The sequence below is a fragment of the Cornus florida genome, unplaced genomic scaffold (genome assembly GCF_030987335.1).
Source record: "Cornus florida cultivar Cherokee Brave unplaced genomic scaffold, ASM3098733v1 CherokeeBrave_3.0.0_Hap2_Chr06, whole genome shotgun sequence".
NCBI lineage: Eukaryota > Viridiplantae > Streptophyta > Magnoliopsida > Cornales > Cornaceae > Cornus > Cornus florida.
This window is the reverse complement of record NW_026775576.1, coordinates 80969012-80994876: the sequence shown is the minus strand read 5'-3', so window position 1 is coordinate 80994876 and position 25865 is coordinate 80969012. Positions and strand designations below refer to the sequence as shown.

At 34.7% G+C, this 25865-nt stretch overlaps 3 protein-coding genes across 8 annotated transcripts; 1 reads left to right on the top strand and 2 right to left on the bottom strand.

Moving 5' to 3' along the window:
* The first annotated feature begins 1021 nt into the window (after positions 1-1021).
* On the top strand, positions 1022-13595 carry LOC132312300 (actin-related protein 8). 6 transcript variants are annotated; one of them, XR_009483242.1, is made up of 12 exons: positions 1031-1498; positions 2105-2190; positions 2535-2605; positions 2735-2802; positions 4097-4158; positions 7997-8094; positions 9990-10071; positions 10485-10627; positions 11416-11564; positions 12381-12514; positions 12736-12850; positions 13189-13212. XR_009483242.1 is itself a non-coding variant. In XM_059810610.1 (12 exons), the coding sequence occupies exons 1-12, from the start codon at positions 1167-1169 to the stop codon at positions 13264-13266; spliced, it is 1422 nt and encodes a 473-aa protein (XP_059666593.1). In that variant the 5' UTR covers positions 1047-1166; the 3' UTR covers positions 13267-13595. The 6 variants fall into 6 exon arrangements, 5 of the variants coding, with proteins under 5 accessions (XP_059666596.1, XP_059666595.1, XP_059666597.1 ...); XM_059810610.1 differs by having other exon boundaries at positions 1047-1498; positions 12732-12850; positions 13189-13595; XM_059810613.1 differs by lacking the exons at positions 12381-12514; positions 12736-12850; positions 13189-13212 and adding exons at positions 11677-11744; positions 11856-12276 and having other exon boundaries at positions 1022-1498.
* A 1466-nt stretch (positions 13596-15061) lies between these two features.
* LOC132312302 (GPI-anchored protein LLG1-like) lies at positions 15062-18350 on the bottom strand. Its single transcript, XM_059810616.1, has 3 exons — positions 17970-18350; positions 17755-17811; positions 15062-15650 (listed from the first exon to the last, which is right to left on the bottom strand). The coding sequence occupies exons 1-3, from the start codon at positions 18079-18081 to the stop codon at positions 15289-15291; spliced, it is 531 nt and encodes a 176-aa protein (XP_059666599.1). The 5' UTR covers positions 18082-18350; the 3' UTR covers positions 15062-15288.
* Positions 18351-20338: 1988 nt separating this feature from the next.
* Positions 20339-22163, bottom strand: LOC132312301 (GPI-anchored protein LLG1-like). The gene is made up of 3 exons (XM_059810615.1): positions 22002-22163; positions 21838-21894; positions 20339-20837 (listed from the first exon to the last, which is right to left on the bottom strand). The coding sequence occupies exons 1-3, from the start codon at positions 22120-22122 to the stop codon at positions 20482-20484; spliced, it is 534 nt and encodes a 177-aa protein (XP_059666598.1). The 5' UTR covers positions 22123-22163; the 3' UTR covers positions 20339-20481.
* Positions 22164-25865: the final 3702 nt, after the last annotated feature.

Here is a 25865-nt window from a genome sequence, read left to right as displayed (position 1 = left end):
GAGAACTTAAACAGTGAATTTTCTACTATAAAAGGTCTAAAAATACAATTAATATTCAACTTTTGATATCCAAATTGTAATTTTTTTTTTTATTGCTCATGTTAAGAGATGGTTCTCCTGATAATATTACTTATTTGAGTATACTTGGGAAAAAAAAAAAAAAAAAAACTAAAGAAAGAATTAGGATAGAAAATTGTGCAGATCAAAAAAGAGAATTAGACTTCTAAAAAGAAAAAAGAAGAAGGAAAAAAGAAAAAGAAAAAGAAAAAAGAAGAAAGAAAAAGGAGAGAATTATAGAGCAAGAGGCGGACGAAGTATAGGTAAACGCCAAGACCGTAGGTGAAGAACCCAAGCAAGAGTCCAACTCATCCAACAACTAGTGTACAGCACAACCAAGTATGAAAGAAAAACAAATAAATATAAAGATAATTTCACTTCTCTCTCTTATAAATGATGTAAATAATATATATATATAATTTTAAATATAATACTAACTTCATCAGGAAAAAGTATTGAATACCCCCATTAGGGTACCGTACCATAGCACGGGTTACTCACTACTTTCTCTAGATAACATTTATGTCGTTTGTAATAAAAGACACATTATTATCAGTTAATATCATATTTAATATCATAAATTAAATTCGTAATTATTAATTTTCCTCCCTGAATTATTGCTGTAACAATAAAACTATAAAAAGAATAATAATCATCATCTAACACTGAGTCAAATTAGAACGAATCAAAATCTACTCCCTCCTCCCAAAACTTTTATTCTCTTTCTATTTTGGAATGTTTCATTTAAAAAAAATGAATTTAGTATGTTCTTTTAGAATATACCTGAACTATTCAATGTAATTTTGGACTGAGTTAGTACTATTTTTAACGTTTAGTACGGAAATTGATTCGATTCTTTCCAAAACCAGACCAAATCATTCTGGTTTTTTTTTTCAACCAAGACTATTTTTACAAATCCACGCGAGAATCACGAGCGTCTTGTTACTGGGTCCCACACAGATCAGCGTCTCGACAGTGTCAAAGTCCACCACTTTCTTCTTTGAAATTAATTCCAAAAAATATCTCTGTGAAATTCCCCAATCATCAATTCAATTCCAACAAAACTGCAATTCCCATCACAGACATGGCGAATTGATCGATCAGAGTCGATGTCGATGCTTCTGAGAAAGGTATGGGGATCAGTCTCGAGCCGTTCGAGCTCCAACTCATCGTCATCGTCCGATCGACCAACACAACAGCACCAGCTGCTGTGGGTTCAGTCCTCCGCTGGGGCATTTGATCGAATACCTAATGACATATTCATGCAAATCTTGAAGTTCGTCGGACCGAAAGAGGCGGCCAAACTGAGCGTGGTCTGCAAATCATGGAAGCTCATCGTCTCCGACAATCTGCTCTGGATATACTTCCTTCGGAACCTGCACGAGTCGTGGGACTCCGTCTTCTTCGCCGAAACTCAGTTGCGATCTGGTTATACTCTTCAGTGAGTTCTCAATTTTCACTTCTTTAGTGTTGTTCATTTTAATTGAATTGACTAACGGTAAGGACGCTTAATTTGTCAGACCAGGAACAATTTCTATATACATACATAAATCTGTATTTCAGGATTAGTATTTCATAAATTGGGTTATAAGAATAGCAATTTTTATTTTATTATTATTATTTACATACTTCATAAGAATAGCAATTCCATATATATATATATGAATTGACTGATTGGAATGATACTTGTTTGCGGTTGCTTTTTATGCAATGTATATGTATATCAGTATATATCTGATATCAGTTGACTTACGAGAATGTCAATTTATAAATTTGCTAAAAGAGAATTGTTCCTGAATTTGTTCTGAATTTGCTTTTATGCATTACAGTTACTAAGAATGGGCCCTTTAACTGTTAATTGTTGATTTTGTTATAGGCTAATTAAACTGTTGAACATAAATTAATTTGAAAAGTCACTTTTAGTCTTGTTATTTTTGTTTTTGTTCTTTTACTTGTATGAGTTCAGTAACATCTGACAAATCTGATTGTTGCTGTCCATAGACTTCCTGCTTCATTATTCACCTAATAATATGGTATGTGATTGCAGATCATTTCCTAATCAAATGTCTCAGTTGTCATTTATGCATATCTATGGTCAGCGAGTACAAGTCTCTGGTTCCGTCATTATCGACGGTGTGCATCTTCAGCTTTACATGTTTATGCATTTATACCCTATTTTGGGGCGTACTATAAATACATATTCTTATACAAGTGATGGTTGATAAATTGATTAAATTTCCCGTATATCTAAAGAAAATGTCAAGTATGATTTTATTTTTAGTATTTCTGGAACAAACTTCTAGTGGGTACTGTCTTTTTGTGACTCCAGTTAACTCTCTCTCAGATTGTTAAGAGAGGCATTTGAAATATAAATGGATGGAAGTAACCAACTATTCACGATATCAATCATCTCAATCACATTTGTGAACGGCTTAGATTTATACATTATGGAACTGTCATTTTTTTTTGAATTTTAGGTGGTTCCGGTTATTGCAAGTTTGGTTGGAGCAAATACGCTTCTCCATCTGGCCGCTCCGCAACATTTTTGGTGAGATTCCTTTTATACCTGACCTCATTGCAGTTTTTTGATGTATTACGCTTTCTCATTCAATTGTAGTTTCCAAAAAGAGTAAAAACCTCCACTTCATACATGTTCTTAAATTCGTTGGATATACAGGAATTTGGTAACATCGAGAATCCAATGTACTCTAGACTTCGGCATTTTTTTGCAACAATTTATAGCAGGTTTGTGTTCTCTGTATTGGTTGTATTGTATTGCGTCTTAACACTTCCTGAATTTATATAGATATTTTATCGTATTATTCCCGGTTGTGAGCATGGGTACACGATTTATTTATTTTATTTTTAATCTAGATTTGCTATTTTAATTGTTTAATGTACAAAAAGTACATTTACTTGCTCCATTCATGACAATGTCCCTCCTTAATAAAGTTGTGAACGTTTTACTTAGCTAGATTCTGTTCTCTCTTGGGGTCAAGAGATAATAAAAAGTGAACAGTTCATTATATAGGTTCGATTGTTCAAAGAGATGGAGAGTTTGGATATGATGTTGCTCATAGAACAAAGTTAGGATTGGCTTAAATTGCTGATATTTCTAGCATATTGTTTGATCAAAGTATATCTTAAAAATATAAATTATCTATAGAATGGGTATTAGACCGACCATGCCTTATAGAGAACAGGCTGTTGCACAATTAAGAAATAATACTTGCACAGTTAAGAAATAATACATTTAGAAAATGTGACTTATGAATAGAAATAATACGTTTAGTTTGTATTGAAGGATTTAAGTATTAACGTTACACCCTCTCTAAAAGCCTAAGCTTTTGGAGTAGAGGGTGTTAGCATGGTATCAGGGCAGGGCAAGGTACTGTGTCAAAACCTCACCGTCACCCCTGATAATTAAATTGAAACACGTGTTGGACCATAAGGCCACGCGTGAGGGGGCGTGTTGAAGGATTTAATTATTAAAGTTACACCCTCCTTACAAGCTCAAACTTTTGGAGTAGATGGTGGTTAATAGTTTAGATATGTTGAGATGTGTGTGTCTTATTAATAGAAAGGATAGTTACATTCCTGAAATGGTTGAAGTAGCACTGATTGGAGATAAAATCAAAGAAAATTAACTATGATGGTCGCTGTACCAATGACTCAGTGAGGAACAGTGATGTAGTCTATATTGAGGTTGTAATGTTTGGGGAAAGGGAGGACCAAATATAGTAAATATAATGATGTGCGGTGTAATTGAAGTTATGGCCTTTGATAGAGTAGAGTGGTGAAATGAGATTCATGTAGCCGACCGGTTGAGATAAGACTCTGTCGAGTTAGATCTTCCATTGAAGTAGTTGACATTACGTATTTGATGAGATTTTTTTCAGTGCATACAGAACTGAACTTATGTAATGTAAGTTATTGATTTTGTCCTTCGATTGGAAAGCCTTGTGTACCTGATGCTTCTGCTCTATTTATTTTTTTATATTTGTTCTCCTTTTGAAGACTTTGATCATACTCCTTGCAGGATGCAGGTGAAAACTTCTTCGCAGCCAATTGTTGTGTCCATTCCAATCTGCCATTATGATGGTCAGCTACACTCTTATTAAATCCAAAATTTATCTCTCATTGCATACTGCTTTTGTTTAGTGTTAAATTTTGAAGTCAGAAAACTTCTATCACATGGGGAGCAGCATGCGACAGATATCCCAGCCCCTGGTGTTTTTGACTTTTGAGTAGGACCATAACTTCGGCCTTGGTTTTGTTTATGTGCTGTTTCTTTTGTATAATGTTTAGTACAGTGTCTCTTTGATGAATCTGTCTTTGGCATTGACATCTATGTTTTGAGAAGAGATCGTTTTTTATTTTATAACCAAGGAAAGGTACTTATCAAAAAAAAAAAAATTTATAACCAAGGAAAGGTAGAGCAGAATACAGGTCCTAAACATGAATGCTAATCCTACTGACGAGTGAGTAGAAGAAAACAAGCATTTGAAAATTGTCAAAATGGTTTGTAGGGAATAATACTATGAATAATTAATCATTTCTGTCCAGAAAGACGTGTCTCCTCTTTTGACAGGTTCATAGTCCTTAAATTTCTTAAATCTACTATTTTTTTAAAAAGCAAATTTTGAAATGAGTGGTTAATCTCTGCATCTAGAACTTGTTGAATACTTCTCATCCATATTCATCTTTTTAAACTAAATAGGTTTAGAAAATTAAATTTCACATATATTATTTTGTGTTTCTTCACTTTCAGATTTATAGCTCCACCATGAATCACAATATCAAGTAATTTAGTGGGTGGGTATCTTATCGTGAAAATTGTAACTTAGAAACCAGTTTTCATTTCATCTCTACACTCAAATCCATATACACTGAAAACCATAATCAACAGGATTTAGGATGCCTTAAAGGATTATTGACTTCTCAAACATATTGACAGCGTGCTTAATTCTCTTTCAAACTCTTCCATTCTGTAAAAGAAAACAGAATGATTTTGACTATTAGTAAGTCTTCTGCAAGAAGTTTCTGGGCATTCTGTCAAAAATTTCAAGAGGGTTAGAGACTTAAAATGAGTTCCTAAAACACAACATTATAAATTTTGTTTAGCTTACAGGCTTACAGTATGGATTATTTTTTAAATTCAATTTGATTCAACAAGCCTTAATCCTGACTACTTTGATCTGCCATATGGATTCGTTGTTTTCAATATTTAAATCATTTTTTTTTTTTTTTTTGATAAGGAAGATAGATTATATAGAAAACGCTCAAAAGGGGAGCAGAACCCCAAGAAACACAAGGGCCAAGGGCACCTCAAACCTTCAAAGAGGCCCAAAAAACAAAAATCTCCTCTAAAGATCTATAATCTTTCCCTGAGACCCAACAAAAAAGAGTGGAAATAATATAGAACTTAAGCATAGAAACAGGTTTCTTCTTTCCCTCAAAATATCTCCGATTTCTCTCAAGCCAAATGCACCACCAAATACAAAGAGGCGTTGCCCTCCAAGCACCCCGCACGATATCCCCAACAGAAACACCTCTCCAAGCCTCAATCAGCCCTCTAGAGGAACAAGGCATAACCCATTGGACCCCAAATAATCCAAGCATCAAATCCCTACAGTCTCTGGCCATGCTACAATGAAGAAGAAGGTGATCAACTTTCTCCTCATCACACAAGCACAAATACCAACGATTGACCACCACCTGTTTCCTCCTCCTCAAATTATCTTGGGTTAAAATCTTACCCAGGATAGAAGTCCAAGCAAAGAAGGCAACCTTAAGGGGAGCCTTAGAACGCCAAATAGACTTCCAGGGGAAAGGGCCTCCATCACCAACCGAAAGGCACCTAAAAAAGGACTTAACCTCAAAACGACCCTGAGAGTTAGGAACCCATTGCCAACAATCCGAATCCCCAGTTGTGATCACCTGGCGATACAGAACCTCCAAAAAACGAGAAACCTCCTCAATCTCCCAGTCGTGAAAGCGTCTTCTAAACTGAACATCCCAAGTCAATCTTTAAATCATATATTAGGATAAGTCTAGGCAACCACGTCCTTTCGCATTGGCAATCCTCATTCTTTTCTGCTTCCTATTTTTCTTTAACATCCTCAACTTGAATGAGATCACTCCTCTGTACCAGTTCATAAAGTGGTTTGTATTGCACAATGTCACACCATCTCAGATGGTGATCCTCATTTTATCTTTATTTGGTGCCACTTCTAATAATTGCACATGCTATAAATTGAAATGCCACAATTCAGCACTTATAATGTAAGAAATACACCTAAATTTAAAATCATTCCCCGATGAATATTTTAATTTAAGCTGACTTCATTTGGAAGGGAAGTGTTGGGCTGATTTGGTTACTGCAGAAGCACCATTGTTTCTAGATATGGTTCCTTAAATAATGATAATGATTTTTTTTTTTTTTTGATAAGTTTAAATAATGATAATGATAATAGTGATACTAACAATAATAATAACATGTATGAACTTGTGATGCTCGATTGTTTATGCACCTTTGTGACATTGGTTATTCAACAAACTCTAATGCACGACATACTGAAAAAGGCTCATTCTGAATTAGGTTGGTTTTCAAGTTTTAAATTTATGTGGAAAAACTAACAGTGATCTTCTGGAGACCCTAGTAATACCTTTGAATATCTTACAATTCACTTGAGATTTCTCTTAAGAACTTGATCAATACTTCCCATAGATGCTTTGAAGTGGCTAACACCTTTTCCGTGCATAATGGAGCTGGCAAATATGCGATCATGTTCACATAGACTAGCTATGGAGTCACTATATCAAGTGAACCTTATTTAATTTGAAAGATGGCGAATGAACCAACCCGGTAGTTGCTTGCATTGGCCAGATCCGCCGGCGTCTGGGGGCTTCTAAAGTTTAAAACATTTCTTGGACTGTATCTCCATTATCCTCATTGCTAATGCTATGTTCGGTAAGGAAAGAAAAAAATTGAATGGAAGGGAGGGAAGAAGGGATGGATAAGACATCCCTAGGGAAGAGATTGTGTATTTCCTTCTTTTTGTTCGGTTGGATAGAAGAGAAGAGAAGAAACTAATAATTTACTATGTTCATTAAAAGATAAGGAAAGATAAAGTTTTCATTGTTTTTACAATTATATCCAATAATATTTATAATGTTGTAATCTATAGAGGATAGAATTGTAATTTAAAACTTGTATAATTTAGGATAATATTTAATTTAAAACTTCATAATAGTCCATTTGTCTTCCCTCCTTTCTTCCACCCAAGAATGGGTCGATGAAAATTTGTAAAGGAGGAAGGATGTGTCATCCTTCCTATTTTCCTTTCTTTCCTTGTATCAACTCTACCGAACAAAGGAAGTTCGTTCTTTCCTTCCTATTTCTCTCCACACCCCTTCCTTCCTTCCTACCGAACATAGCATAAGAGTCTGCATCATTCCTCATTATGACACACATGCTGACTGGATACAGGTTAAATAGTTGGATCCATCAAATTTTACTTTTGCAAGCTGCATACTTTCCTTCCAGTTTTCTATACTTCCTGCTCTGCTTGGATTTCCCACAGAAGGATTTTACATTTCCAATTCAGTCCCAGAAGACAATAGACATTAAACTACTTTATACTTATCAAAAAGAAAAATTAAAAAAGAAGAAGAAGAAGAAGACATAAACTACTTTGATGAATTCCTGTTACCATAGTGAATGACTAACGGTTTCCCACACCCCAAAAGCCTTCAGCAAATTTTAACGTTCTCTTTGTTTCATTTGCTGATCTATTCATGAGATTTCATGATGTGATAGATGACCACCTTGTCTCATGAAGTAATTCATGATTTGGCTGAGCACATAAGATTTTTTTCTTTTCATACACATAATGTGTTATTAAATAGCCCGATTTCTCTTTATCTATTATTCCAGATACTGAATCTGCCAAAGCAGCTAGAAGACAGCTAAAAGAAGCCATCTACTCGGCTCTGTTTGACATGAATGTGCCTGCTGTTTGTGCCGTCAATCAGGTAGAGTATTTTAGTACATTCTGGTGACTTTTATTTTCGAAAATTATAAATTAGGAAACTGAAATGCTCTTAATGCTCCGTTTGGTAAGAAGGAAGGAAGAAGGATGGAGGGAAGATAGGAATGAAAAAACTAACTTCCTTCGTTTGGTAGAGAGGAGGCAAGGAGAGAAGCGAAAAGAGGATGGATGAGTCATCCTTCCTCCACAAATTTTCATCCCTCCAAATATGGACGGAAGACGCAAAGGAAAAAAAAAAGGCTAGACTATTATAAAAGTTTTTAAATTACAAAACTTTCTATATAATTAACACTTTCTCTTCTCTTCTCTCCTAACAAACAAAATAAGTTATTTTCCCATTCTCTTCTCTTCCATCCAACCAAACAAAAAGGGAGAAGTACACAATCTCTTTTCTAGGGATGTCTCATTCATCTATTCTTCTCCATCCAATTTTCTTCCTTCTTACCAAACGGAGCATAAGAGTCTAATGACCTAGAAGATATATCACACATTTTACAGTTGTGCCATCTTGCATATCCTGTCACCTTAGTGTACCTACTTAATCTATAATTGTCCTTCCAGTTATAATTTCCCATTGCTTCCTAATAGTTACTTGCGTTCTTACATATATTTGGCTTTGAACTAGACCCATGAAACAAATTTTTGCTTAAGAAAATTCTCTTATATCATTATTTTGATGGAATTTCCTTATCATTAATTTCTGGAAACACTTGAAGGTTTGTATGCATTTTTACAGGACTCTGTAATTATTCGTACAAATTACATGTTGCGCCATGCCTGATTGATTATGAGTTATATTTTCTTGTTGTAAGAGTCATATATAGACCCATAGACTATATGCAATTATACTTGTATTCATCATAAGATACTTTGTAATCTTCATCCACTAGTCGCTGCTGAAGTAGTTGGGGAAATAAGTCTTTTAAGAATATTTGACACCAACTTTCTGTGTTCTTTTCTCAATGTATCAATTTTGCTCCTGCAGTGAATTAAGTTGATCTTGTGACTCTTGTATACAAAAATAGAGACAAATCTATTGTGGTTTTATAGGTCTAATTCAGTGAAAACGTTTCTATTACTATTAATTTACTTTACATTCTCAGGGAGTTCCTTCCTCCGACTAAAATTGAATTACAAGAAGACCCACTTAATGTTATCCAGTAAAGCATGAAAGCAATCTCAAACATTATTCAACTTGTTTTCAATTCAAATCCATCCTCTTACCATTTTCGAGAAGTAATTTTAGATTAGTAGTGCCAAGCTAGAGGCAGATGGTACATATTTATAACGGTAGGAATTAGTGTTGACCTTTTATTGTGCATCAAGCCTGAGAAATTGAAAGCTACAATTATTTTTTTCTCATGTTTTCCGTATTTTAAGGTAGGGATGCGATTTCTGTTTCTGAAGTTGCATGCTAAATCAGTTGATATCGTGTCAGTTTTTATTTGAGATCTGCCACATTCTTAAACTGGATTTCAGTAATCAAACCTGGTATCTAGCCCTAGGTATTTGATTAGCTGTTCAGATTGTCTTTTATATGGAACTTGCAAGGATAATGAGCGTCTGTAATTGGTTTCCTTGTATTCTCACAGCTAATAATTACTTTTGCCACCGGTGATACATGAATAAGAACAGGGGATATTTACTTCAGACCTACCATGAGGCTATGGACAATAGATTGATATCACACACCAAACTTTATTTCTTATGAACATCCTAAAGGTTTATGAGTAGTTGGATGCTTTTATATTTATCCTTTCTCGGATTTTTAAATCAAATTTTGGTCCGAGTCATTTATTTTCCCGGAATGGCTGATGTAAATCTCTGAAGTTCTTGTTATCTCTTGCCTTCCTAATGCAGTTGTTGTCATAAGTGTAGGCAACTTTAGCTTTATATGCAGCAAGACAGACTTCAGGAATTGTTGTTAATATTGGTTTTCACCAGACATCAGTTGTTCCAAGTAAGCTATACTGATCTCTATTTAATCTTTCCTAATTTGGAACTGTTATATAAAGAATCTTGCTGCAGTTATCCTGTCCAAGTGAACTTAAAGCTTTATGAAACATTTTCCCCCAAAGCAATTGATTTCCTGAGGACAATGCTTAGATTGAGCCCTTGCAATGTTGTCACTAGTGGCAGCTATGGGTGCTTTGTTTACATCCAGTACAATTGATGCACATTTCTTTACTCTTTCAAACTGTTTTCGGCAATCCAGTTGGTAACTCTCTTACGTTTTCCATGCTGAGTATGCATAAAGTAATTCGTGGTGTTCATTCATGTTTGCTGATTCACTTTTACTTGCTCTCTGTTTTAGTCTGAATTGTGCGTCAAAATCACCTGGGACTTCCATGTTCTATGTTTTCTGTTCTACAGTTTTACATGGTAAAGTAATGCGCAAGGTTGGTGTGGAAGTCGTGGGGATGGGAGCATTGAAACTTACAGGATTTCTTAGGGAGCTGATGCAACAGAGAAATATAAATTTTGGCTCGCTGTATACTGTACGCACATTGAAAGAGGTACTATCGCTGTCCTTTTTATCTGACTGATTCTCATTATTTTGAAAAGTTAGGCTAGTGTGTTGCTGGCTATTCAGCATGTGTGGTTCAGACGTGGCATCTTGCCATGGGATGGGATTTTCATCATTAGATTGTTCCTACTTCCTTATCTGAAGCTAGGTTTTCTTTATTCTTTATTTTTTTTTTTTTTTTAACCGATCTTATAGTTTTTACCTTTGCATGCTTCCAGATTTTGGAAAATAGTTTGCAAATATATTAAAAGAAGTTTGTAGATTCTAGAATATGGCGTACTCGCTACTCCAGTTATTCTCTTTATGTGGATGGCCCTTAGATTTGGTTCAGCTAATAACATGTATCATTTTCAGTGGATAACCACACACTAATAGTCTTGGCTTACTTGGTAATATTGTACTGAGTGGCTCCTTGGTAAGTCCTGTTAAATCCTCATGCTAAAACAAATGAATCCTAAAATAAGATTTTAAGTGAATTGTCAATAATCCCAAGGACAACTAGATAACATGCCAGAGGGCCTTTTTACAAGCGAGGAAGGGAACTCATAATACATGTGCCTGGAACAAATGAATATCTTAATAATCTAACAAAATAACCTTTTTCTATTCTTCTTATTATTTATATTTTCTCCAAAAAAATGAAATCACAGTTGTACATGAATGTGCTTCCTTCCTATATGTTCGACTTCAATTTGTTACTTGGTACAATATTCTATACTTTTTTTTCTGTGAGATATTCTCTTAGATGCCTGATGTTTTTGTTGAATGATCTAACAGAACCTATGTTATGTTGCTCTTGATTATGAATCTGAGCTATGCAAAGATACACATAAATCATTTGAAGTTGCGGCAGAAGGTTGGTTTACTCTATCAAAAGAACGTTTCCAAACAGGCGAGATTCTATTCCAGCCACGCATTGCTGGAGTGTAAGTTTGTGCCTCCTTACATTTTGGTTTCTATTATATTAAGACATGGTTATATATTTTCCTGCAATGTCCCTTTTGGATGTTCTTGAGAATCAGTAAATTGTTTATGTAGTAGCTGGTCTCCCTTGACAAAGTTAACTGGTGAAGCAAGATTCGTGTAGCTTATCTCATTTAGTTGGGGTATGGCTTTATTGAGTTGAGTCTGTGCTGATGACCTTGAGGGGCTATAGAATGGCCCTTAGTATGCAGAGAAATACAATATGATTTTGGGTTTATCTCTTTTTGTAGCAGCTGGTCCTTCTTGACAAAGCAAACGGGCGAAGCAAGATTCAGCTGATCCCTAATATTTGGGCTATGGTTTTGTCGAGTTGAGTTTAAAAATGGTGTAGAAGAAGCTCAGCTGCCAAAAATTGATCTGGGCTGACGACTTTGAGGGGCTATAGAATGGTCCTTCATGTGTAGAGGAATACAATAAAATCATGGGCAAACTATTTACCAAGAAAATAGAAAAGATAAAATAAAAAAATAAAAAAAATAAAAAAATGATGGATTATGAATTCATATATTACAGGGTTTTTATCTTTTTGTAGTTCACTTATAATGGGTTATTTTTACTTAATTAATGTGAAAATTACATGTAAAAGTTTATGACTGGGGAATTCGTTGAATTAATTAATATTTAGTATTACTTGTTATTGTTATTTAGCATTAATTCTTCCATATCATTCTTAAAAGCTTCCTTTACTTGTTGTGTGTGTCCTTATTTGTCCTTCCTTCGCCTCCTTGTGGTCTGGTTACATGTGCCCTGTGGTACAGGCGTGCAATGGGTTTGCATCAGGCAGTGTCGCTTTGCATGGACCATTGCCAAGCTGCAGAATTAACCGGTGATGATGATTGGTTCAAGACCGTAGTTTTGGCTGGAGGGTCGGCTTGTTTGCCAGGACTTGCAGGTAGAATCCAGATATCCATATGAACTATTTCTGTTTGCTGTGACAAAGTACGAGATGAGAGAGGAAATGGAATCTTTTAAATCAAAAGGAATTGAAAATATATTTTAGAAATAATTACCAAAAATGTAATGCATAATTTAAATGATTAAAGAAATTGATTTCCCTCTAGATGTTGAATTGATGCTCTGGACTTTGTTTTTTGAACCGTCTTGTCCAGAAAGGCTAGAGAAGGAACTCCAAGGACATCTTTACCCACCCATTTCCAGTGGAATAAGAGTCATTCCTCCTCCTTATGGTGCAGATTCTGCATGGTTTGGGGCAAAGCTTGTCAGCAATGTAAGCTCTACTACTGCTGTACATCACTATACTTGTTTGAATATGCCGTCCACGCAAGTTGCCATATATTGCATGCTAATCTATCAATATCTTTTATGAATTAGAACATTTGTCAATCTACCATAGATATTCTCCACTCACTTCATCCCAGTTGGGATTGTTCGAGCTAGTGATTGAAATTATTGAATTCTGTTGCACTGGAACAATACCTAGGCAAGAAAGAAATTAAAGATTCCTTTCGAATCACATTCAAAGTTAAAACGGCTTGGCCCCAATACATAAGAATTCCATTCGTTATTCAGTGATCCCTGATCTGAATCTGTTACGTGTTAATACAGTTGAGCACTTTCCCTAATTCCTGGTGCATAACAAAGAAGCAGTTCCGACAAAAGTCCAGACGCAGCCTAATATGGTGAAAGTGTCCCAACTCATTTACCTAGTACTGTGAGATTTTAAGATATTAGATGTCAGGTGATACTGTTACTTTGTTATCTGAAAATAGGGAAGCCGTTATTCTTAATTTTGAAGTATGAGCATATATATATATCTTGTAATTTGGTGGGTCACAATGGCAAAGTAATGTATATGCCATGCAGATGAAATGTAATAATGTACAGCATAATGTTATGTTTACGCGGCCACCATTCACGTGGGATTAAATCAAGGATGATAATAATGATACGGTGATATACTCAAATTTGTATGAATAAGTTAAATTTTACTGGGATATCATTTATTTTCTCAAGTTCTCTCATTGTAATCCCTATTTTTAATGGACTCTCTCTATTGCCAAATCAATATTGGCTACTTGCAATTGTCAAAGCCGTGCTTTTGTGGACAATAATTAATTGTACATTTGTTTTGGCAACAACTGTCTCTAGTCCGGATGATGGTATGATCTCTCTATTGCTTTGGTGTGTTTGATTTAATTTCTTAAAAATAAATAAATAAAATGATTTAAGAGATGGAAGTATCGGTGGAGTGGTAAAATATGCACGATTATATTAGTCATGGAACTGCTAGGTACGGGGAATGGCTAACAGTAATAAGTTGAGTTATTATCTACATCAAATTTGAGAAAGTTATTCTGGAAAAAGTCCCAAACCCCACATTTGCTTTATATATATAATTACAGAAACATGGAGTTTTGGAGGTTAATTTACAAAGTTATGAAGTCAAAATCAACATTTTGTCATTTGCACGAAAAATGGTACCTCTGTCCAAGAGGGATACTTACAAGTGGTACTTAAATGCACAAGGGTGGTACCTAAATCTATAATTTAGAAAAATGTAGACTTTGACTCCATAACTTAGTAAATTAATCTCCAAAACTCCATGTTTTCGTAATTATCCCAGTATAATATAGTAGTGTTTTTCTTAATAATACGCAATAGCCTTCAACAATTGTGGGGCTCCGTTGCTAACTGGGGCTTAATCGGAAGGGGGCCCACAGCCATTTTTAGTACTAGAAATTGATGATTTATTAATATTTTTTTTCCTCTTCCCTGGCATGTCAAATAATACCCATCTTAGGTGATCTGAAGGGTATCTAAATTTTAAACCAGCAGACACAATTACTCAATAAAAGTTGGCATGCAACAAGACGAACCATTATGATTCAAGAGAGAGAGAGAGAGAGAGACCTCAAAGTTGGCATACAGCACAGAGCTTGCTGAACATAAATTGCAATATACATTATTAATTGGACAACAATTAAGGTTTATAATGGTTTACAAGAATAAAAGACTAGACATTTAAATTAGTATAATAACAAAAAGTCACCAAAACCATAAGCATCCTCATAGTCAGCCATATGGCACATACAAAATAATCAGAACAGGCTGTCTTTGATCATATAACTATAAATTGATAGATACAGCAACATGGCTACCATGTATGGCACCCCTCAAAGCCTTTTCTGGTAGGATGCAGCCTTTCACAATTATTCGGTTCTCAGAATAAAAAATTGAACCAAACAGAGCCTTGGAGGGTGTATAAAGAAGAGAGAGGGAATTGAAAGAAAACTTAATTGGCTTGATGGAGCTTTCAACCGGCTAAAGACATAGAAGATATCATGTATTATACAAACGCTTGTAAATATACCAAGGAACAGGAAAGAAAACACCCGGCCGGAAGATACGTACAAATGAAAACAAAAGCATATTCAACAAATGCATAACACTATCTGCTTAAATTTTCAACTCAAAAAGCTATTGCAGAAGGTCAATAATTCTATTTTGCAGTACGTATGGTCCAGTAATGCACAAACCATAAAAGAAATTGAAAGGGGTACACTTGATAAAGAATATGAAATCTAGAAAGAGAGCAGATACACGCTAAGAATGGTCTAAACCCTTAGAAACTGTGATTCTCACAAGATTAGGAAAGTACAACAAAAAAATTACAACATTTGAAAAATGAAAATGATGTTTGAGCTTTTAGAACAACCGCAACAACAGAACTAGGAAGCCTGCTATGAGCATAAGCAACTGGGATGGATTGCATATGATCTCACTCCCACTGGAATTGGCTGATTCTGTTGGTGCTAATGCAGGACATTCAAGTCCTAACTTCCCTTCCCGGCACTCACTGGCAAAAAGACCGGGTGGGTATTTCCCATAGAGGTTGATGTAGCTGAACATGGTCGAGGCACAATCATTAGTTAAGTCATTCAATTCATCTACATAGGGGCAGGCAAATTCTTTAAGAGCTCCACAACAGAGTTTTGGTGGGTACTGCGGTCCTTTGCATTGACTGGTGATAATTGTGTAGTTCAGAAACTCAAAGTTTACAGGGCAAGCTGCAAATGACACGAATCAAAATATCACTAGGCATCATTGGGGGGAAGTCTAATCTAACCATTTCAGATATGCAAAGCATTTGTAGATACATATGAATTTTTCACTTTATTTCAATCAAATGACGAGTTCAATGGATTCATTTTGATGCAGAAGTCTTTTAGAACTAGCATCTTCTTTTTTATTTTTAAAAAAATATGATGATGGTTTTATTTACATACTCCATTACAATGTCATTAATTTAAATTCACACGCCCAAATACACAAATAAATACAGTTTCCACCTCAAATGAACTTAGTATCAGAAACCTTATAACCATGTAAAGAGATCTACATGTATAATTGTAATAATACTGTAGGGGGATGCAAGCATGCTAACCTACCAAATGGATATCGTTAGTGGCGAAACCACATATAGCCCAGTGGGGGCAGTTTTTGTTATTTTTCTTTTCTTTCACTTATATGTATATCAATCTTATAATTTATAACTTGCCCCTTTTAAAATTCTTTTAAAAAATTTAACTTCAGGTTTTCCAACCATTTCTTAAGTCAAACTTTCTCCTTTCTTAACCAAATTTTCGATGCTTCTAATTCTCAATATGCACATAAATTTCATCTTCTTTATTTTAGCCGCCAGTTTCCCTATTTTACTATATTAATCTCTCTCCAAAGAAAAAGCACCAAGTGGAAGAATTATAAGAATCTTAGATCTCAACCCTAAGCCCTTCTGAAAGAAACCCCCAAATCTCCTTTTTAGCCAATATTGTTCTTCAAAGTAAGATTTCTAATTTTGAAAAAAGGAAAAATGAATAGGATTCCATAGAATGTTTGAGAAAAACATTTAATGATACTAATTATGAGGTCTTGCGCAAGAGATGAAATACATAAATTTTATTCAATTATATATGTATTGAATGGAAATATTATAAATCAATATTTAAATTTTATTATTTATTGTTTTTTATTAAAAAAATTAATATTATTGTTGTTTATATTATCATTTGCTGGGAGTCATCAAAATTTCAGAGCACAAAACCTCCTGATAAATACAGGACTTAGTCATAAAATCCAACAAGAATGTTTTGGTGAAAGACCTTAAGAACAGAACCCCTATAACTCCATTTTTTCCTTTAGATGTCATGCCAACATCTTTTACTAGTGCAACATGCAATGGCAATCATTGGAAAATGTTTAGAAGCAAATCATAACAAGTATGAGGATATGCAATGACCTACCACCATATAGAAACCACTTCAACATTGCCGCACAATTTAATGCAGGAAATCCTGCTTATCATGTTTTTGACCAGTAGTTTAGCAATTAACTTTTGCATTACAACATTTTTTTCACCACAACTAGTGGAATTTACATTGCATTTTCAGCACTCCGGTGAGTGAAAAGTAATCGAAATTCTCTCTATTATTTCTTATTACTGTATTTCGCTATTCTAAAAAAAAAGTAGTAGTTTTAAACAAGAACCTCAAAGAACAAAATACTGCAATTTCAAAGTAACAAATGATCAACTCACCAAAGCAAAAAGCATCCTAATCATAACCACAAAAAATACACATGACAGGCTGTCCTTAGCTATATTACTAAAACATCTTACCATTTAGCTAAGTCAGGAAGAAATTCAGTTTTAAAAAACTATGAACTCTGTTTTCTATTGTTGGATGACTCCACCTCAAAACCCATCCCCCAACAACAACAACCGGATATATATATATATATATATATATATATATTTATATATATATAGAATTGTGAAGTCCTTGTAGAGAGCATATTATACCCATATAACATTGCACTCATTTAACTCAAAAAGGGAGAAAAAAGAGGAAGACTCAAAAGTTTGGAATCTGAATTTCTCACTCCAGACACGCTCTGAGATAGTTACATTTTTAAGTTGACATAAATCTTTAATCTTGCAGGTGAACCAAGCATAACAAAAAATTCATGTAATTTTTATTCTATAAAAAGCCCCAAAAAAGAGGGGGCAACAACAAGACTGAAATCTGAGCTCATGAATCCGGAAGATTAATGCATTATAACTGAACCCACAAATAATTTTGTGTAGAAGAGGCTGTAATTGAAAAGAAAATAGACCTTTCTTGGCCTGAAGCAGGTTCCGGCCGGTGGAAGAGTGAGACCCAAAAATATCATCTGCACCATACACACATATAATTACATATGGATATAGTGTGTGTATACATAGATAGAGAACTCTAACAAGAATTATATAGCATGATTAGGAAAGGTGATTAAATTGATTAAATAGATGTAGACAGTTTATTAGAATTGACACACACACAAACACACACCTGATATGTAAGTGGAAGCAGAAGCAGCAGAGAAGAGGAACAAAAACAGAAACACAAGCACTGATGAAGAAGAAGAGTTGGAGCAACACCGATCAATCCATTCCATTTTCATCTTTCCCTTCCTTTCCTTTCTTGATTCTTTCAGTCAGCGTCGTGGGAAAGGAAAAAGGGAGAGGAAATCGTCAGATCTATACTCACCCGTCTAGTTTTCCCACAGATCTCTTACTTTCCTCTGTGTTCAAAGATAATACATGCACTGTTATACATGTACACTTTTATATATATATACGGACGCGGTCTATTCATATGAGAGAGAGAAGACAGATGTGAAGAAGGTGGAGTACAGCAATAAACGCGAAAACAGGTTTATCTTTCTTCGACCGCGTCCGCTATTTTTCCAAATTCTCTAATCTCTCCCTCATTTGTTTTTATTTTCACTTTGCCATTTGTTTAATCTTTTATTATTATTATTTTTTTAATCTGCATTTCTTTAATCCACTACCAATATTTTTATATGTGAAATCCTTTATATTTGCATCTCTTTTTGAGTACGACTTCAAAGCCACAACTTTTAAAAAATAATGTTAGATTTGATAATTTGATGGTGCGAGGTGCGTGATGTGTTTTGTAATATGAAATACTTTAATGTTATGTTTGACGTGTATGAAATTAGAGTTTTTAAATTAGAATCGATAAAATTTGAGAAAAATAATTCAAAAAATTAAATCATAAATTTTTTTCACTTCTATTAATTTCAATTTTAAGACTCTAATTTCATGTCACCAATGACAGCCTTGAAAATATATTATGAATAATTTTTTTACTTTGCCATCACAATTTTGGTGACTAAATTAGTCTACTTTGGCAAGGTGAGAAAATAGAAAGAAAAAGAGAGTTGAGAAAAGAAGGATAAAAGTTATGACATTGATTAAGCTATATAATACACCATATCACTATTTTTGTTATGTGTTAATTTTGATAGTCTTCTTTTGACACTTTCTTTCTCACTCCATAGTTGATCTTTCCTCACATGAAATCACCTCTTAGCTTTTTTTTTTTTTCATAAATAACAAATCCTCTTATTTGATGTCCCCTCATTTTCATTATCAAAGGTGTTATTCCAACATTTTTCACAAATGTAAAATGATTTTGTCCTTCCATTTCTTGTCATATATTTATTTCAACAAATAACAAATCCTCTTAGCTTTTTTTTTTTTTTTTTTTTCATAAATAACAAATCCTCTTATTTGATGTCCCCTCATTTTCATTATCAAAGGTGTTATTCCAACATTTTTCACAAATGTAAAATGATTTTGCCCTTCCATTTCTTGTCATATATTTATTTCAACAAACGTTTTGTCAAAATATTGTTGTGTGGTCTACATTTTAATTTTAAGGGAATAAGCTAAACTACATGATATGCTAGAACACCTACTACTACATATAGTGAGCTAGAGGAAGGAAAAAAAATACAGAGGGTTCGGAATTGTAGCTAACTCTTTTTATTGCACTGGCAGGGAACACACACTCAAACACGTCTTTTTGCACACATTCGGACTTGAATTCCTCTCCTACTATTCCGCGATGAAAATGTTATATCATTAAGTTAAATGTCATTCCCGTCCAAATCTTGTGAAACAAAAATAGAAATTCATTCTTACAGACTTTACAGTAGTCGTAACTTGAAGATATCATTACTCCATTAACATTTGCATACACATACATTATGTGATTCAAGAGGAGAAAAGAAAAATTACATTAATGTCCCCTTATGTTTAATAAAAGTAGATAAACTTTCCTTGTCAAGCATTTTGGTTAATATGGTATTTGAGAAAAATATCTAAAATTATATTTTAATCACATATGACAGTTATGAAAGTATTGGAAAAGAGGAGAAACTAATAACCTGTTTAGTTTGTCACTCAGAAAAAGCTTTCAAGAACTTATTAAATAGAAAATTATTTCAGATAACCATAAAAGAAGATACATTTTTTTTAACCAAGTTTTCAAAAATGATTCTTGAAAAATGCAGACCAAGCATGTTTTTGTACACTTTCCTAATTTTCAGTTTTCATAAAACAGAAAACATCCCCTAGAAAATTAAGCCAAGGGTGCCCTAAAGAATTAGGTGACCAAGATGGCAAAAATGCCAACAACAACAATAATAACATATGTGCTAACATTTTTACTTGTCACTTTTTAAATGACAAATTTTATAGCTAATCCTCATAAAAATTATTAAAACACTTCTCTGCATTATTCCTGATGATTGCATTTTGTTAAAGTTTGTGAGATTTTTGTTCAGTCAAAACCATACATTTTTATTTTAAATCTTTCATCAAGATAATAATGATATATCTTTCCCAAAGTGAAATCAAAGTGCCCACAAAATTCTTAAAAATTGAATTTTAATTACATTTGACTAGTTTTACTGCCAAATCAAGATTTTTGGTTCCATCCCCACCACCATTACAGGGTGCGGAGTGTGAGGAGGGTTTGATGTACTCAACCTCTACCGCAACAACGGCATAAGGAAGGCGGTTATGAGCATGAGCAACCAGGTTGGATCGCATATGATCGGACTCCCTCCGGCATTGGGTGATTGTGTTGGTGGTGATGCGGGACATTGGATTCCTTCCTGCCCTTCCCGGCACAAAGTGGAAAAAAGACCTGGTGTGTAATTCCCATGGAGGTTGATGTAGCTGAACAGGTTCTCAGAGCAATAAGTAGTTAAGTCATTCAATTGGTCTACATAAGGGCATGCTAATTCTTTAAAAGCTGGACAACACAGTTTTGGTAGGTACTCCGGTGCTTCGCATTGACTTGTGATAATTGTGTAGTTCAGAAACTCAAAGCTCACAGGGCAAGCTGCAAATCACATGAATCAAGGTACCGTTAGGCCATGGTTATCCGATAATCTAATCTAAAACCATTTCAAATAGGAAAATGATAGAAGTCTTGATCAGTTTTTGTTGATGACAGACGTGACTATCAGTCTATTATTAAGGGTCTGTTTGACTAATATTTTTGTTTCATGTTTTTTACTTTTGCTAATATATTATAGCAAAGCAAAAGCACGAAGCATATTTGGTAACGGTTGTTGTTATTTGAATAGTACCGAAACGCTTCTAAATTTGAAGCCAAAATCGAAAGTATCAAAATGATACTTTTTGTTTGCTTCCACGCTATAGCAAAACACTATTAAAAATAATAAATAAATAAATAAATAAAAATAAAAATCTTCTAAATTAACATTTTTAATTAGCCATTTAATTTTTCAAACTTACGTCACTTTTTACCGAACATACTTTCACTTCCAAAAATCTTGTAACAAACTTACGTTACCAAATAATTTTTAAAATAGTGTTAAACACACCCTAAAGAGAAAATATTGTTTCTTCGCATCACAGGAAAAGTATAAAGCAACCGCGGTTGCCAAGCGGGCCCTAAGATAATCCAACACAAATTTTTAAAAAATCGACCATTGTTTGTAACCGGCAATGCATTTGTAGGTACAATTTTTAGAGAAGGGTTATTTATTTACTTCAATCAAACGATGAGTTCATTGAATTCACTATGATATAGAAGTCTTTTAGAACTAGCATGTTCCTTTTTCTTTTCTTTTCTTTTCTTTTCTTTTCTTTTTTTTTTTATTTCTTAAAAAAATATGACATGGTTTTATTTAAATATTCTCTTTCAATGTCATTAATTTAATTAATTCACACAAATTATATACAGTACCAGAAGAGGCTGGCTCAATGTCATGAAATTCTGGAAGATAAATGCATTATAATTGAACCCCAAAATAATTTCAATATATATGCATATAAATTGTGTAGAAGAGGCTGTAATTGAAAAGAAGAGAAACCTTTCTTGGCCTGAAGCAGGTTACGTCCGGTGGAAGCGCCAGACCCAAAAATGTCATCTGCACCAAACACACATATAAATACATACTGATATATATATTGTGTGTGTGTGTGTGTGTGTGTGTGTAGAGGGAGTTCCCAAGAATTGACACACACAGACACACACCTGAAATGTAAGTGGAAGCAGTAGCAGCAGAGAAAAGGAACAAAAACAGAATCACGAGCACTGAGGAAGAAGAAGAAGAAGAGTTGGAGGAGCAACACAGATCAATCGATTCTATTTTCATCTTTTTCCTTCCTCTCCTAGTTTGGACAGGATAATGTTACAAGATAATAAAAATAAAAATGAATGGTTCAAAATTCTTGTTTGGCACGTGCAGGTGACAAGTATGCCAACAATAACCATGATCTTATATACTCTATGTTAATATTTTTAGTTCTGTTACTATTTTTAAAATTATTAAATACTTCTTTGTATCATTCTTCCTGATTATGCATCGTTAAAATTGGTAAGATTTTGTTGAGTCAAAATGATACATTTTTCATTTTTTGAACTGAAAAAAAAAAAAAAAAAAAATCATCAAAGTAATCATCATATATATATTTTTTGAATTCAAAATAATCAAAATAATTTAAGATTTGAATTTTTAAAAAGTAAAACAATTGTTGAAGGAAATTTAATTCTTTAACAAATTTTTATTTTCTTTTATTTTATTTTGACACTCGATTTTCACTTCATTAAAAATCCACTTTTATATCCATTTGTGTGTTTACGAATACGTTTATAATCAGCATCTCACGTGACATTATTTATTAACAAATGACACACCCTGTCAGTGCTGAGTAGACTATGTCAGGATCTGTCTGGCATTTCTAGTGTTCTCGAGAGATTAGTCCTATGACTGTGAAATACTGTGCAAGGAAGGGGTCGCTCCCCTGTACATGTATCTCGCTCCAATTGGATATATGGGTCCCACCTTGTCCTATCTTCGGAGCTCCCTCGTGCAGAATCCGGAAGATTAATGCATTATAACTGATCGAACCCACAAATAATTTCACTTATACATATAAATTGTGTAGAAGAGGCTGTAATTGAAAAGAAAATAAACCTTTCTTGGCCTGGGGCAGGTTCCGGCCGGTGGAAGGGTGAGACCAAAAAATATCATCTGCACCATACACACATATAATTACATTTGGATACAGTGTGTGTGTATATAGATAGAGAGCTCTAACAAGAATGATATAGCATGATTAGGAAAGGTGATTAAATTGATTAAATAGATGTAGACAGTTTATTAGAATTGACACACACACAAACACACACATGATATGTAAGTGGAAGTGGAATCAGAAGCAGCAGAGAGGAGGAACAAAAACAGAAACACAAGCACTGATGAAGAAGAAGAGTTGGAGCAACACCGATCAATCCATTCCATTTTCATCTTTTCCTTCCTTTCCTTTCCTTTCTTTCTTCTTTCAGTCAGCGTCGTGGGAAAGGAAAAAGGGAGAGGAAATCGTCAGATCTATACCCACCCGTCTAGTTTTCCCACAGATCACTTACTTTCCTCTGTGTTCAAAGATAATACATACGCTGTTATATATGTAAACTTATATATATATATATATATATATATATATATATATATATATATATATATTCATATGAGAGAGAGAATAGAGAGAAGACAGATGTGAAGAAGGTCGAGTACAACAATAAACGGGTTTTTTTCTTCGACCGCGTCCCGATATTTTACCAAATTCTCTAATCTCTCCCTCATTTATTTTTTTTAGGGTTAAGTGCAAAAAAAAACCCCTCTGAACTATGGGGGTTTTGCAACTAACCCCCCGGAACTACAAGAAATTCTCCTGAACTTTCAATTTGTTGCAATTTGCCCACTCAGGCCACCGGAAAAGAAAAAAGACGATGTTATCCTTCCTAAATTGACTTATTTACACATACATATATGCACTGTTCAAACACGTGTTGGCAACGGCGACGGCAAATTAGAAGGGAATAACCACTAGAGAAGTCGCGATTCCGGCGTAAATCAGAGACTGACACAACGGCGACGGATCCGGATTTGACGGCGGCGGCTTATGCACGTCTGTGATTGACAGAAAAGCGGGCAATATGGGCTATGGATGATTACTGGCCGACTGCTACAAATTCCCCGCCACTGCTGCTAACGATGACTTCATCGTCGAACACTGCCGCCACTTAAGCAGCAGTTCTTCTACGGGCTAATTCAATCCATCATCCACGGGCTGATTCAATCCATCACCGCTGCCGCCACTTCAACCCATCGCCGTCGCCAAATCGGAACCAAGTTCTGGAAGGTGGTACGCGCAGAGCACGGGATCGATTCCGGCCGATCACGTGGTGTGCGCAGAGCACATGATGTGGATAACGTCTGATTCGGACCGTACGACCAAATCTTCCTCCTCGACAACTTTGTCTTCGGCCAATCCAGTGCCGGCAACAACTGGACCGAGCTCATCGAATTTAGCCGAGCTCAACAACTGGACCATACAAACCGGGATTCTCTCACCAAAGCCGCCGGATCCGCATCGCCGGTTCACTACCTCCGTGAGGAAGAAATACAGCGGTGAGCTCCGCGGGACTGAACTGGTGAAATACTACCCGGTTGGACTGACGGGCAGCAACCATAGAAAACGTGATCAAGAACGGCGGTTGAGCAAGGGAAAAAAAGTATCGATGGAGCAAGGGAAGATCAGTATCGAACTGGGTTTGCCATTTTTCGATTCGGCGAGCGATGAGGATTGGTGGTGAACACGAATTCTCGATTCGAAGTTGTTTATGCGAAGGTCTCGATAGGACGAAAATTCTCCACGTTGATGGTGGTGGTGAGCTGGCTGTCGGGCGATTCCGGTCATCCTCTCTGTCTCCGGCGACTCCATTCCGATCGCTCCAACTTCGATTATATCAAAGACGTCGAGTCATTCTTTCCCCTAAACATTCTGGAATCGAGTGAGGAACGGTACCATGCTACCCTAGGACAGCAATCAGATCTGTTTTCCAGTAAATATCGTTATATATATATATATATATATATATATATATATATATATATATAATAGGAAATAGATTCTATTGGTTGTTGAGATGACGACCGGAAAAGAGATTCCGGGAAAAGGACAACACAAAAAGCTTGGACGACGGTGATGGCTTCACAGAGAGCATGGACTGAACAATTATGGGCCGGCGAGGATGACGGAAATTAAGGGCATTTTAGTCCTTTCATGCGTCTAAGGGCAATATGGTATTTTAAAATAAGTCAACTATTTTTAACGGTCAACATTCACCGGAACTTGGCCGGATGGGGTGATCTGCAACTTTTTTGCATAGTTCAGGGGGTTTCTTGAATTTTTGAAAGTTCAGGGGGTTAGTTGCAAGTTTCCCCATAGTTTAGGGGAGTTTTTTGCACTTAACCCTTATTTTTATTTTTACTTTGCCATTTGTTTAATCTTTTATTATTATTATTATTATTATTTTATCTGCATTTCTTTAATCCACTACCAATATTTTTATATGTGAAAATAATATTGACTAGCTCCATTAAAATCTTTTTGGGTAACGACTGGTTTTTTTGCAGTACTTAGCGGTTCAAAGACACTAAACTATTATAATACCGTATTTATTTTAAAATTTTGCCATTATGTACTTAGAGATTGAAAAAATAATGTTGATTTGATTAATTGATGGTGTGAGTCGTGTGACATGTTTTGTAACATGAAATACTTTACTGTTATGTTTGACGGTTATAGAATTAGAGTTTTAAAATTAGAATTGATGAAATTAGAGAAAATGTAATACCCCTATATTTTAAAGAATTATTTAATTAAATTAATTGCCTTTAAATGAATTTAATGAATTTATTTGTTTTAAATTAATTATTTGTTTACTTTTTTATTTGATTTATTGGTATGATGATGTACTTGATTGTTGAATGCTTTGATGGCATGTAGATATTTATTTATATGGTATGACTTGGTTGTTAATTCTTATTAG